General features: G+C 41.0%; 1 protein-coding gene across 5 annotated transcripts; it reads left to right on the top strand.

Annotated features, from left to right (window-relative positions):
- Nucleotides 1–1,457: 1,457 nt before the first annotated feature.
- LOC308294656 (uncharacterized protein) lies at nt 1,458–14,637 on the top strand. Of its 5 annotated transcripts, XM_080737428.1 has the most exons (16): nt 1,458–1,867; nt 3,559–3,669; nt 4,161–4,348; nt 7,278–7,355; nt 7,562–7,951; nt 8,278–8,379; nt 8,490–8,725; nt 8,841–9,019; nt 9,259–9,385; nt 9,735–9,899; nt 10,223–11,166; nt 12,187–12,452; nt 12,551–12,646; nt 12,764–13,282; nt 13,536–13,625; nt 13,737–14,637. In XM_080737428.1, the coding sequence occupies exons 2-9, from the start codon at nt 3,560–3,562 to the stop codon at nt 9,296–9,298; spliced, it is 1,323 nt and encodes a 440-aa protein (XP_080593554.1). In that variant the 5' UTR covers nt 1,458–1,867; nt 3,559; the 3' UTR covers nt 9,299–9,385; nt 9,735–9,899; nt 10,223–11,166; nt 12,187–12,452; nt 12,551–12,646; nt 12,764–13,282; nt 13,536–13,625; nt 13,737–14,637. The 5 variants fall into 5 exon arrangements, with proteins under 5 accessions (XP_080593554.1, XP_080593550.1, XP_080593551.1 ...); XM_080737424.1 differs by having other exon boundaries at nt 1,458–3,669; nt 13,737–14,636; XM_080737425.1 differs by having other exon boundaries at nt 1,458–3,669; nt 12,732–13,282; nt 13,737–14,636.
- The last annotated feature ends 839 nt before the right edge of the window (nt 14,638–15,476 follow it).

Genomic DNA, 15,476 nt, shown 5'->3' with positions numbered 1-15,476 from the left:
CGCTGTGGCTGCAGTGTTCACACTTCAGATATGCTATCTATATCATTGCGTTCACACAGGTCTGCTCTCTGATTTGATCCAAATGTCTAAGCTGTGTGATGTATAAAACTATAGTTATAGTTAAAACTATAAATAAATGTCCCTCTCCACTCTACTGATTACACAGCTGTGATCAAGAATCAAGTCCGGGCGATGGGATGTAAATCCCATAGCCATATATCCTAGAGCCCGCAGGGACAGTCAGCCATATTAGTGGTTGTTGTTGGTTGTCAGGGAGATATCAAAACCAATGCATTTCCAAGTCAGATCCACAAACACAATAAAAGCCATGCTCCACTCCTCAGTCTGGAGTGGCCACATAGAAGAACGCCTTGGTTATAGACATAGTGGAGGACAGATGTGATCTGGGATTGTTAGCCTACAGTATATGCACTCAATATACTCCACTACAGTTGGAGTCCATTTGACAGTTGCTGGTTCCCAAACACAGAATCAAAAATGTAGATCTAGAACACATAGAATATGTACAGTACAGTAAGGTTCAGTAGAGTACAGTAAAAGTACAGTAAGGTTCAGTAGAGTACAGTAAAGTACAGTAAGGTACAGAAAGGTACAGTACAGAAAGGTACAGTAGAGTACAGTACAGTAAGGTACAGTAAAGTACAATACAGTACAGTAAGGTACAGTAGAGTACAGTAAAGTACAATAAAGTACAGTAAAGTAGAATAAAGTACAGTAAGGTACAGTGGAGTACAGTAAAGTACAGTAGAGTACAGTAAAGTACAGTATAGTAAGGTACAGTAGAGTACAGTACAGTAAGGTACAGTACGGTACAGTAGAGTACAGTATAGTATAGTACAGTAAGGTACAGTACAGTACAGTAAGGTACAGTAGAGTACAGTACAGTAAGGTACAGTAGAGTACAGTAAAGTACAGTAAGTTACAGTAGAATACAGTAAAGTACAGTACAGTAGAGTACAGTAAAGTACAGTAAGTTACAGTACAGTACAGTAAGGTGCAGTACAGTATAGTAAGGTACAGTACAATACTGTAAGGTACTGTACCTTACAGTACCTTAAAGTATCCTATTTGTTGGGTTGGAATCGAGCCCACACTGTTTCGAAGGAACAGTATTTCTAGTGTTTAATGTATTTCTTTCATGTTTTTATTTTGAGCCAACCGAAATGGCATGGCCATCGAGTTTAATTAATCATTTAAGGATATTGCTAATGTAATTTGAGCCATTGTGTTTATTCATTGTTAAAATAATTTAAAAAAATATTATAATTATGTATTTTTACCGGAAGTTTCGTACGTCTTTCACCACACGCCCTACGCGAGTTTCTAAATTCTAGGAGAGCTAAGGCAAGGAGCGCTCGTTTTCACCAGCGTCGGCAGGTTAGCTACTCAGCGTCTGTTTTACTGAGGTTAAGGTTAGGGTTAGGGTTAGAGTTAGGGTTAGGGTTAGGGTTAGGGTTAGAGTTAGGGTTAGGGTTAGAGTTGGGGTTAGGGTTAGGAATGGTTAAGGATAGGTTCAGGTTTTGGTGCACCTCCGCGGTCCAAGTGACTACAATGTAGCGCTCCCTATCTCCGGTTCAGCCAATCACAAGCTTCAAAAATGAGTCCGGGGCGTGGTTTTGCACCCCCTACCACTGACTGGTGTGACATCATCATCATACCCGGAACTTATGCGGAAAGTACAGCCAAACAGAAAAGTCATATCTGATCGCATTAGACAGTGTTAAACTCTCTTTGCCTCTCGATTTGCGCATACCCTTTATTGTTGCTGACGGAACAGCTTTGGTTTGTTTGAGACAACCGAGAGACAACTACTACTACTACTACTAAAGGCCTACATCGCATTAAGGTAAGTTAGAGCAACACTGATGGCTAATGTTGTTAGCTACCATGGCGTGTGCTAAGTGTTTCCATAGAACAGAGTGGTTCTCAACCTTTTCAGGCCGCAACCCCCAAAATAATCATATTTTAACTGGGGATCCACACACCCTGACGAGCACCAAGAGTTGATGCATTACATTTTGTATAACACGGTTCTATTGTGAAATGTTTGTCTTATGAATGAGACAAATACAAAACAATGTTTTTATTGAACTCAAGAAAACAATTGGACGTCAACTACTACTTTAATGTTTTATGATAAGCATGTTGAATTACCTTGTAGAAATATGTTATACAAATAAACTTGCCTTGCCTTACTCTAAAGTAAGGCAAGGCACTTCAGGTCTCCATCAGTCCCCTCCCCCACTGATGGAGACTCCAAGCTCTGGCACGGGGGCATTGTGAAAATAGCACAAAAATCTTTTCGAGCTTGTGCTGGGCTAAACTGGGCCCAGGTGGTTGCTATAGTAATATAGTACATGCAAGTACTATTGTGATAAACCCAAGGTGATGTTATTATTATTATGTGAGATGGTCAGGAAAACAATAATGTACCGTGGGACACCTTTGGCTGTGGGGTCTGGGGGCTCTCTTCTGAAATGTTTAAACTTAGATGTAATGTCATGTATTGTGGCGCATTTAAACAGGGATTGTGATACTTTTATCAGGCTTTCCTAACAGGAAAAGTACATGTATATTTTGTAGTTCAAAAGAAAATGTACAGAGATGGATGTGATAACTGAAGCAAAGTAGACCTCTTTAATAATAACCACATATGATTTAAAAGTGCTTATCTCTTTATGAGTGAATGTACGTGTATACTGTATTTGGGAACGCAAAGGGAATATTCTCACATTATTGATATTTTACATAAATTGTGGTGGCTCTACTTTTTAAATTGGCTAAATATAGTATCTTGCACCTTGGCTGAAATGAAAAAGTAACTCATTGATCTCAATAATTCAAGTTTGCAATGGCTTGAGAGTCAATGGATTATGTTGCATCTCTAATGGCAGCAAACCATGTGCACTGGAGTTGCAATTTCCAGCTTGGCCAAAGTGGTTATGATCTCCTGGTGTTTGCTACTTGATGTCCACTAATTGCTGTTTTTAACAAGGATAGCTCTTCAATTTCTTTATTGTCCGAAGGAAAATCATTCATCTTATTTAAATGAATCATCAAAATAGCCTAGTACAGGGGTAGGCAATCTTAGGCACGGGTGCCAACATTGGCACAGGGGAGGGTAATCATTGGCACACTGGTAGAAGTGTGAGAGAGTCCACTCACATCTATATGCAGTTTACATCCTGCATAATTCTACATTCATTCAAACTGATAACTTTGGGGAGAGAGTCTGGGAGATAAGTGGGTTATTGCTTGAGTCTAATGATCATTATGCCTACAGAGTACAGACTAATGTAAAATAATATATTTCTAAAGAAGAACAAAAATAAAGGTCATGTATAGCCCGTCAAAACCAATTGGAAATATTATATGTTGGTGTCATAATTAAGATGTGGTGTTATAGTTGATATGGCACACTATCAAGAAAATGAAAACTTGGCACTTCATGTCAAAACGTTGCCGACCCCTGGCCTACTATGTTTACATTTTCACAAGAAAGCTAATCAACCTATGTTTCCACCCGCTTGTTTTTAGAATGGATTCAGACGATGAAGCCATCCTGGATGAGCTGGATGAAATTGTTGCAGAGCAAGCACCACCAGCAACACAGACAGCTCGACCCAGTCTCCCACGACCATCGACCAGGTCGGTAGAGAGAGACAGGGTTCCCACGGTCATGAAATTCCTGGAAATATTTTGAAATTGATTCGAAAAATATTTTTCCAGTACAGGAAAAGCTTTGGAATTGATCAAGGGTCCTGGAAGGTCCTGGAAAAAATAGCTATGCATTGTCTTTGGTTATTGATTTTGTTAATACCTCTGAAATGTCAAATTAAACACTGGCCAAATTGTCAAATATTAGAGGCAGAAATTGTGAAAATGGCAGATCTACATGCTCACAATGCCTCACAACGCGAGGCGTTGTGCATAGCAGTAAGCGACTTGTTATTTAGCAGAATTATTGTTAATATATAGTCCTGGAAATCGGGTTAAATATTCTGGAAAAGTTTTGGAAAAGTTTAGGAAATTAATCGGTAATGATGTGTGGGAACTGGGAACCCTGGAGAGACAATTATAGCCAAGAGGCCAGCAGCAAGCTATTTAACCATATCTTTTTCCACCCTGTTTGTTTTTAGTTTGGATGCCGATGATTTGCCCGTCCTCCTCCATGAGTTGGACGAGCTTGTGGCAGATCAAGAAGCACCAAAAAAGAAACCCCGGCTCCGTCCTGCACGAGCACAGAGCGTGAGGTGGATAGAGAGAGATGAGAGTGGACGTATTCTAGCCAAGAGGCCAGCAGCTAGCCGGAACCCATCTGGACAGGGTTAGTATCTATTAAGCCAGTTAGTATGACTACAGTGCTCATGAAAACGGCTCAAAACAATTAAGGGATCACAGTGTTCCCTTTTTTCTTTGAGCAGTGTATATTCAATTGATTATTTGGACTTACTTTTGTTTGCTTCAAATACGTGTAAGATTGCTACCGGTATATGATGTTGTAGTAGTCATGATTCCTACAGTATTAGTTAAGTAAGATTGGTCTCCTTGTCTTTCAGCTCTTTAGTAAATAGAAAATACATTTACAGGTTAGGACAACCAATTTATACAAACATTAGAGAAAACTTACAGGATGCAGGATAAACAAGTGATATTGGTGTTATAACACAAATGGCAAAGACATAAGTGATGACACAGAGAAATTCTCTCTCTCTCTAAAAAAACAAACACTACAGAGTGTTCCAGTTTTAAAGACCTGTAGAGATGGGGTTATTGGAGACTATCATTACTTGTTAAATAGGGCTACTAAAAAACAAACAATATCTCACAATATAGCTTTAACAGTTGCACCCCTATAGACAGTATATAACTATGTAAGTATAAAAATAGCATACTATAGTGTATAGATACTATAATGATCTGGGGCTTTCAACTGATTATGAACCAGGGGCCACCACCCTCACTAAGAATCAACCTGGGGACCACCGTTGTCTTGGAGAGGGGGTATGAGCTAAGATTAGTTATTTTGGAAACACTTGATATGCATTCCATGTCTATACAGTACATCTCACATTTTGATGAGATTTAGCCTCTGAGACAAAACGAAAGAATCTTTTGTCCACAATTCCATGCTGTATTGATGTTGGTACCAAAGGGAAGTTAACTGAAAGCGTAAAATAAAATACATTTTCATTTGAGAGTTAAAGATCTATAAGGCTCCATTTGTTAACAACTCTTTGCCTGGGGACCCATTTAGCTGGGGACCACCTGGAACCCTTCCAGGGACCCCTGGTGGTCCCCGGACACTGATAGTAGCCCCAGTTCTGTTATTGCTAGCTCCCTGTGTGCAGTTAGCCCAGTCGGTAGAGTGATAGCTTTTGGCCTGCAACGTACACGCATGCACACACACAACCATTCACCTGCCTTCATCTACTGGGTTCATGGCTTGGGTATGGGGCGGCCATAGCTGAATGGTTAGGGGGCCTGCCTGTCACTGGTTTGATTCTCGGCCAGGATAGCAATGTTGATGTGTGTCCCTGAGCAAGACTCTTAACCCCTAATTGCTCACGCGCTCCTTGTGGGCTGCGAAGCAGCTGGGTTGGGCTGCAAATACTGAATTTCCCTCGTGGGAGGTAACTATTATTATTAATTAAGATGGATGTGTGTAAGTACTGTATTAAGCTCCGATATATCTACCAGTGTGTAAGTACTGTTAGCTCCACTGTATATACCAGTGTGTAGGTACAGTACTGTAAGCTCTAATATATCTACCAGAGGTCTAGCACATAGAAAGGTTATACACAACCTTCTTCTCAATTTCCCACTACTACTACTACTGACCACTCTGACCTGCTTGCATACATTTTCATTTTATTTCTTATTAGTCTTTATCCTTGCATGATTTGGAGGACACAAATGTAACATGAAACATGAAAAAAAGGAATAAATATATATATATATATTAAGGGTGGGGAAGTTAACGCGATATTAACTAATTAACGCAAAATCCCTTTATCGGCGATAATATTTTTAACGTGCGATTAACGCGGTGATTTTTGCCCCCCGGTGCAATGAGTTTTGAGCCTCGGTGCGCCCCGTAGTCAGGAAGAGAATGCAGCCCGCAGTGCAGAGGGAGAGACACGTAAACAAGACAGTCACACAGACAGTCAGAGGCAGAGCGGTGGAGGTTTTGGGACACAGGCAGGGGCAGACAGACAACCACGGTTGCACTCATTGGAGACTATTGGACTTCACTCAGTAATCACAGTTCTCTCGAGAACACAGCACATTATTTTGACGGGGAGTGGAGGCTTCTGTTGCATGGGCTGACTGTTATGAAGACGTTAGCTTCACGTTAGCTTCAGACGTAGCCTACTAGCCCTGGAACTTGTCTGTGCTGTCTGCCCCAAAGCCTCCACCATGCGTGTAGCCGGAGAGAGTATCATTGAAAATAAAGTCAGCAAACTGCTGATCACCGACAGTGCACACAACATGATCGCAGGGGCCAGGGAACTGGATGGGCATAATGCCTTGTGCAACACATCTTCAGCTAGCTATAGCCTATAATCTCCAAGCAATACCACCGCAATGTGTGGCATCGTCACGTTAATGTTAATGTATTGTTAATCTAAGGCTACCAACAAGCCATCACAGTGTCTACATAATAACAGGGTTTATCAAAGTGAACTAGGGGTGCCATAATCTTAACACCAGTCCAGGGTGCGGTGCCTCAGAATACTTTGATAATGTTTCAAATGTAGCCTATCAATATTACTTCAGTTAAACCTAGAGCCTCTATACTTTGTAAAACGCTGCACTGTACTTGAGTAATCTTTCCAATACACAAACTCTTCACAAAATAAAAGATTAAAAGCTCACAACGCATCTTATTGTGAGCTTGTAGATCAGCTATGATTGGTGAATGTTCCCCCCAGAATAGGGATGATGTGGTTAAAGTGATTAAATATATAAAAGTTAATTTAAATCTGTCCTAATGGAAACATTTTCTCGAATATTCTGGACAGTAAGCCTATTTGTCATATAGATTTTGAATAAACTAGGTATTTGTCTACCTCCCATGTTGATATGAGTATTATATATCTGTTTAAGGTAGTTTTAGAACAGATAAAAAATATGCGATTAATTTGCGATTAATCGTGATTAATTATGGACAATCGTGCGATTAATATATATATATATAGATATATAGATATATATAGATATTGATATATGTATCTATCTTTTTATCATTACAGCCCAAACACGCCATTCCAAGTCTGCTCACTCTAGTACAGACGCATCCGTTGATCCAGAGACTTCCTCAGAGACTGGTGGTAGGTCATTTAATATCTACGGTTGTTTATATTTTCTTCTCTTTCATTTTTGCCTGTTGGATGAGCAATTGCCAAGCAGCATTCACATTGTTATCTAACACTGTTGCATTTGAATGTATTTATTATTTGTTTTTGTATAAAAATGTTCAAACCGTAGGCATAATATATTTGTACTAGTGCATGTCTTTCTTTTACAATTCCTATAGAATGCCTCCTTCAAGATCTGCTGCAGGACCAGAGCAGCTCGGATGACGAGCCAGAGCCAGAGGTACTCGAACGAGCTCCACAGGCCAAGGACGATTGGAGCACTCGCAATGCCCTTCACTCTGAAAGATGGAGGGCAATGAGGCCATCCCTGGTCAACTGCATGCTGGCACGAGAAAATGTGGCATCGTCCATCTGCAGCCAGTGTCAGAACAACACTGCAGCTGTCCGGTGCAGAGACTGCCTCCCGTGTCCATTCCTCTGTGCGGAATGTGATATGAGCAGGCACAGCACGGCACTGGTCCTTCACAACCGGGATGACATGACTGGTGGTTTCTTCCGGTCATTAGCTCCAACCAGTTGCATTGTAGATGCGGCTGTTAGACAATGTGGTAAGTTACATTAGCACACGCTATTATCCAAAGTACATGAGCAGAATAAATGTGCTCTATTCAACAAACAAATGGTCACATAAGTAGATCAATTGTTTAAGTAGGAGGTACCAGGAAGCATCCAGCCTAGTATCAGCCTGCATAATATGCATCTAAACTAGAATATTATGATATAATTGATAATATCATTTTAAATAGCATCCCATTAATGAGTGACATCTGAGGGAAGTTAATTACTGTTAATTGACATATAGATAACTAGTGAAGGTACGTTAGACTGCTGTATGTGATTTTGCTAATTGATAATGAACAAAACTCTCTTTTAGTGCGATTCTTGCCCATTGTGATGCCTGTCAACATCTGTGGTTGTCCACCTGAGCTGATGAAGGTCATCAAAGGAAAGGATGTTGTTTTGGTCACAATAAATGGTAATTATAGGATTTCCTCTTCTCTGTTTGAAATATGTTTCCTTACAAAACAGCTCCCTCAAGAAACATTGTGGTTAGCATCATGTATGTATGTATGTATGTATCTGTAGGACGGTATGATCTTAGCATGCCACAGCTGTCCTGTGAGGGATGCCAGGCTTTGTGGAATGTAGGAGTTGCGGATCTTGTACAAAATGGCTACTGGCCAGCCACCACCGTCAACTTCCAAACAATCTACGAGGCAGACTTGTTCCATACCTTTGAGGACCTGAAGATGCTGTCACCAGGGATTGCAATTCAGGCTTTTCTACGGATGATTGACAGAAGGACTGTTCGCTTTGGCCGTGTAAGTACTAATTTCTTTGGTCTGCACTTCACGCATTGTAAAAGTGTTTGTTTGGATATGAAGATTTCTGTTAAACTAATGTTTTTTGCTGTTGTTTCTGCTGTTGTTTTTCTAGACTGGGAAAATTCCTTCAGACAGCTTTCAAAAAATATTTTTTGAATGGGCTGCTGTACGGTACCTGATCGATTCCCTCTGCCAGGAGGAGCCATTTTGCTGTCCTGCATGCACGCCGTCAATGCTTGCGGTCTCTGTAGATGGGAACCGGAAGCATTACCGTTTTAAGAGCACAGCAAGGTTTGTACATATCCACACTGTTCATATCAAGGAATGGCAAAATCTATTGTGCATTTTACACAGTGTAACCCAGTTGCGCTGTAGCTTGGCATTGCCAGACTGATTATGTGAGGTCACTGTAACGTTCCCACCATATTGCTATGAATGTTTGAGAGATCCTACATGATCAGTCTGGAAATACCTTGAACTTTTAGTGTTCAACATCTTAAATGAAATGTCTCCCCATTTTTTTTTTTTAGATCCAACGAACAAGCCATCTTCGTCCTGAGGTCCTGGTAGATGAGTACAACAGCCTGGTTCCTGACCAAACATTGTGCTTTGACACCATCCTCGCCACAGAGAATCCCTGGCCGTGGCAAATATGTGGTATGCATTTGGCCTCTTAAACCCCAGCGTCTCTATTCTGGGAAAACATTTGCGCAAAATAGCCGATTGACAAGCGCGACGCATTGTGAGCTTGTAGATTGGCTATTTTCAGTGAAGATATTTAATGTAGAGCAGAAACACCTGATAGTTACTAGTATAGGGTCATGAGGGACGCTCAACAACAAATGGTGTGTGCGTGGTTAATGTCCTGTATGTATTCTTTCTTTCATCTTGTTGCTATAGTACCGTATATGATTAATACTGATAAATGATGACATGAATGACAAATAATATATGCGTCTATAATCTTTGAGCAGTGTTCCCAACCTTCCATATCTATGTATTACAGGGTCTGTTGATTACAGTACGAAGAAAGAGGTGTTCATCAAGTGCATGGCAGTCCGTAGGCTTCAGGAAGAAAAGTACATCATTGTCCGGGAGATGAGGCAGCACTGGGATTTTCTCAAGGCCCGTTCCAGAGTGCTGTCCGACGTTTCTCTCCATCAGAATGAAGGCAAGTGGCAAAGTAACATTGTGAACTTCTACTTATTGAAAATGTTCTGTCATGTTAAAACAGGATTGTGCTAGGTAATGTAATTTCTGTTTGGCTGGAAATGGCTGATCTACCAGCTCAAAACACATCACAACGTGACGTTTTTGAGCTTGTAGATCTGCTATTTCCACTATTTCTGAAAATCCAAAATGGAAATTATTGTGACGATCTAAGCAAAAATAATTGCAATTAGGTGATTGTGTAATCATTTTGACAGGCCTAGTTTAGAGTGTGAAATATGCGTTGTTCCCTATATAGTGAGTGACACATTGTTCCTTTTTTAGGAGTTCTACCGGAGGACGCAAGGAGGGGTCTCACGTGCCTCGTCCGCAAAAAGGAGATGGAGCTGAGAGCTGTTAAGAGGCGCGCAAGGAAGCGTTACTTGGAGGTCATGTCATCAACCGATGACAGGCAAGTGGACCCGTTGGACAGTTCAGATGAAGAGCAGTTCTTCCTAAGTTCGGACTCTGACAGTTCAGACTCCGACAGTTCTGACTCGGACTCTCCTGACTCGGACTCTCCTGGTGACGTTGATGTGGAAGGCACTCTTCCAGAGATGGAGACGGAGAGACAGAGAGAGACAGACAGCGAGAGAGAGTGAGACGGAGATACAGAGAGACAGGCACTCTGTCACTCAAATTGAATACTGAACTATAACAGGGACATGGTACTTTTGACGTTGTTGGTCTACTTTTTTCTTGGTCTACCTCACGCCTACTCATGGATCCTACTGACTTACCTACCAGGAGGACAGAGAGCCTTCATCCTACTCCCTCCCAACACTCCCTGCTGACAGCCTGTAGGAATGCAGTGCCAATTACCACCCTCCTCCCTGGCCAGCGATAGATGCTCGACAAAGCCAGATGCACCATGGTGGCTTTCAAATCTGTGGTGGAGGGCAGGCATTTTACCACTGCACCACCCGAATGCCTATGTGGATTATGTGTCTTGACAGTTTTTTTTTGAGCGATGGAAGCCGCTCATTTGAGTGGCTATGTCCGTGGCTCACTGCTCCTACAGATTTTGCACATTTCTGGACACTGCTGTCTAGAGTCATGTCATCAACATGGATCTGTCCCATTTAGCGCCACCATCAGGCCGATCTTTTCAAACACATTTCTGGACACTGCTCCTACAGATTGTCTATGTCTATATTCGTGTCATTCGTGTCATAGACTGCTGCCCTGTGTTGTGCCTCCATGGGCTGTGTTCATCAATAAAGAGAGAGGTAAATGTCATTCAGTTTGGTTTTATACACAATATGTTTTATATTGTGTTAAGGTGTATGATTTCTTTATTTTATAGATAGACTGTGACTGCTGTTTTGTTCTGTTTGAGTTTTACTGATTTATATTCATTTCAGTTATTCCCTTTTCTTTCTTTTGTGTAATAGTATTTATTGGAATGGCATTGTAACCTGAACATTCTTTGTTCAACATCCTTGTATTTCCCCCAAGAAATATTTATACTCATACATTTATACTCGTCGTAATCTATTCAGTAGTGCTTTCAAGGCCGGACGTGACCGGACGCCATGTGGCTTTGCATACTCTGCTTTACTTTATTGAATGCCTTAGCTTTTACCTTTTAAGGTGGTTGTGTGGGGCTTTTAAGCCGTGACATAATTTTGTAGTCAGACCTCCAAGCAGATTTATTGTCAATATGTGTCCCTCGCTATTTCAACAGATCTGAGACAAAAAATAACGACTCAAGTATAATTCTACCACTTTCCTGTCAACAAGAAAGAGAAGACAAATTTGTAAATAGTAAAAATAGTAAAAAGATTCATGGGTGCTGGGGCCTTTTGGCCCCAAAAGTTCTCCTCTGCCTACAAAATGATGTCAGACTTAAGAGGGCACTTGTTGCTAGGCCCTTCCTTTTGGCAACACCTGCCATCCTCCAGTGCCCCTTGTGTATATAGAGCATGAGCTTTTCTTTTTAACTGATGTTTTAAACTAGGACTATATTTTATACAATATAGTCCTTTAATCATTTCTGAATTATTGAATAAACATTGTAATCTTGGGGGGAAATCCTTGTCTCTGCCCGTCTTTTATTGTCACACATGCATCAAGAATCTGTTGGGGTTTTAGTTTGTATATGTGAATTAAACCTAAACTAAACCTGGGATATGGCCCAATGTATTGTTATTGTGGTCATTGGCTCCACATTGGACCATCATGGCTCATCCTGAAAAGGTCCCTCATTAACCCAGGAATTCACACATAATGTCCTATTGTTCCAACAGGGTTTATATCCAGAGACCTGTACATCTGCTCATTCAGCACAAGCTACTACTGACTGAGAGCAGTTCTCAAACCACTGCTCTGTGTCTGGGACTTCATTCTATCTACAGCAAACAAGATGTCTGGAAACCTTGGAACTCGCCTGTCTCACCACAATGATTCATTCACTAGTACTCAGCAAGAAAGTTTCAACAAGTGCAAAACATACTTGGCAATGGTCGCCTTCGTCCTACAAGACTCTCCAGACAGGATGCTCACCTCTAATCAGGTAAGAAACAGACAATGCTGCTGTTAACAGTTTACATCTCGTAATCAAATGCAATGTTAACTTTCAGAATTTATAACTTGATTTATTTTTTTCTCCAGTTGATGGACAGACTGGAAGCATTTGGGTCCACGAGGACAAGATTCTTTGAGAACAACATCCTAGTCTGTTTGTCAGCCAACACATGTTTTGTCAGGGTAAATATAAATTCATCAAATAAACATTCACAAATAAAAATGTAATCTGTAAATGTCTGAACTTTCATCCAGCTTAATCAAATAGACATTATACTGTGCTTTCATTTTCATGTTCAGATGAGCCCAGGGAACAACTGGAGACTTGATCACAGTAAAATAACAGAAAAGATGGCATGTCGTCACCTCAAAGGAGTTCTGGAGTGGTTCCCAGAGTTGACTTCCACAGGGAGAAAGGCGATGTTGACCAGACCACCACCAGCCCACTACACAACCCTCCACTCTCCTGAAGCCTGCAAAGATGTTAACAGTAGATATAAGGTGAAGTTCAGCAGTTCTTTCTCCATTGAATCCATCCTGAAGAAAGACGGCCCCTCTGGTCTGTGCTGCAAAGCCTCTCTGTCAGAGGAGTCCAGTGTGTCACAGAAGTCTAACTGGTCTACAGAGAGAATGGTTGGACTTAAGATGAAGTTCACATGGGACTCTTCACCTGCTGCTAGACCCACCAAGAGGAAGTTCATGAGTCTTGCTCAATCAAACGCTACTCGGCAAGAACATTTCAACCAGTGCAAATCCTGCTTGGCAATGATCGCCCTTGTCTTACAAGATGCTCCAGAAAAGATGCTCACCTTTAGACAGGTAAGAAAACATATAATCCCACTATATATTTAACCGTCGATTACCCATTCCCGGGTAACATTGCGAGGCCAGTGTGGATATACAGTATAATCCTCCATCTGGTCCTTAGTCTGCCCGTGGCCTTCTCTCAGTGGGACGTACCCTAAATACCTACCTATGGAAATGCCTGTTTGTTATCAAATGTAAAGTTGACGTTACATTTGATTCAAGACCTCATTTGTAATTTGACGTATTTTTCTTTTTTCCCCTGCAGTTGATGAACAGACTGGAATCATTTGGATATCTGCAGACAAAATCTGCGAACATCAGAGCCTGCTTGTCAACCCACACATGTTTTGTCAAGGCAAATATATAAATTCCTTGAAAAAGAACATTCCAACTGGTATTAAATGGATATGATTTACCCATGCTCTCATCAAACTTAATTCTAACAGCTGTGTTCTTTCATTTTCAGATTTCGTTGAGCCCAGAGTCCCCATCGAACTACTGGAAACTTGATCACAGCAAAATAACAGAAAAGATGGTGCGTCGTCACTTCGAAGGAATTCTGGGGTGGTTCCCTGAGTTGACCTCAGTGAGAAAGGAGATGATGGCCACGTCGCCACCATCACCAGACCACTACACAACTCTCCACTCTACTAAAGATGCAGCCTGCAAAGCTGTTAACAGTAGATGGGAGGTGAAGTTCAGCAGTTCTTTCTCTGTTGACTCCATCCTGAAGAAAGACAGTCTCTCTGGTCTGTGCTGCAAAGCCTCTCCTCTGTCAGAGGAGTGCAATGTGTCAGTCAAAGTGGTGCATAAGCCTGATTGGTGCACAGAGAGAACTGTTGGCACGAAGAGGAAGTTAAACTGGGACTCTTCACATGTGGACACACCAGTCCCTGATATTCAGGGACTGGTTGCTTACTGTAAATTCTGCTAAATCTAGAGTAAAATGTATATATGTGTATAGTATAATTTGTAAATTCATTGCGAGGCCTTGTCTGTGTGTGTTGTGTGGATTTGTGCTGAATTGTGCTGTACCTTTTATCATTTATGCTGGTATCATTTTTGTCTTAATCTTAAAGGTGTTATTATTTTAATAAATGCATGAAAATATATTCAAAGAAAACCAACCGAATCCTTTCCCAGTTTAGGGGTCTGGTGTGCACACATAGGCCTGTACATTATATTGAAAATTCTGCTGGCGCAAGTACGGTAATGCAACAGGCAAACGGGAATAACATTTAAAATGTGAAATCAATTGGCAGCCTACTGCCACTGTTTAGGTATAGTACCTTCCACGGAGATGGGGATGATTCCAATTCTCATCTCGTTAAAGTGCTGTCTTGAACAGTTTTGACACTTATTCACTGCTAGGAGGCAAGGCTCAGTTTCCTCCTCTGTCATGTAACATATCTAAATGCAGTTCATGTGAATGTCACTCACTGTCAAAATACACAAAACATCCAAAAATGACTCCAACTGTTTCATCCAGCCTCAAGGTAAATGTAAAAAGCATTAAATAAAATGAATAGTTTTGTGTAAATGTTCATTTTAGCTCTTTCATAAAAGTAGTTTGGAAAACAATATCCATGGTTGTTGATGTCAGAAAGGATCTCAGATAATCACTGGATCTTTCTGATATGCACTTACTTAATTGACACATCCTCATTTGATGTTGCCTGGGTGGTTCAGAAGATATTTTTTTCTATGGTGTTTTCAATTTTTTCTATGCCTGTTGTGTGCCACATTGTACCATTGATTCAAACAATGATGGACCACAATATTGTTATACTGTAGCCAAGTTTAAATGCCCACTTCACCTCTGGGACAACAGATCTTATTTTATTGTTGTTTTGGACACGATAAATATGATGCAAAATGCATCACTAGTCATGCTGAAATACTAACATATCTAAAAACACAGATTGAACACAAAAAATAACTCAGGATTGTGTTGATTGTGTCCCAAACAACAATAAAATAAGATCTGGTTGTCCCAGAGGTTTGTTTACTGTTGAGAGAAAAAAAACAATGTTGCACATTAAGTTAATCATCTGGGGACCCCCCAAAATAATTTGGGGACCCCCCTGGGGGTCCCGGCCCACAGGTTGAGACCACTGCTTCATGGTATGATGATCATGAAACATGTCTATCCTGACTGAGGGAGTGGAATGACAATGCCACCACCTACAGGCCACGAGGTGTCACT

This window comes from Nannobrachium achirus (assembly GCF_963921795.1).
Source record: "Nannobrachium achirus genome assembly, chromosome: 11".
NCBI lineage: Eukaryota > Metazoa > Chordata > Actinopteri > Myctophiformes > Myctophidae > Nannobrachium > Nannobrachium achirus.
This window is presented reverse-complemented; position numbering and strand designations above follow the sequence as displayed.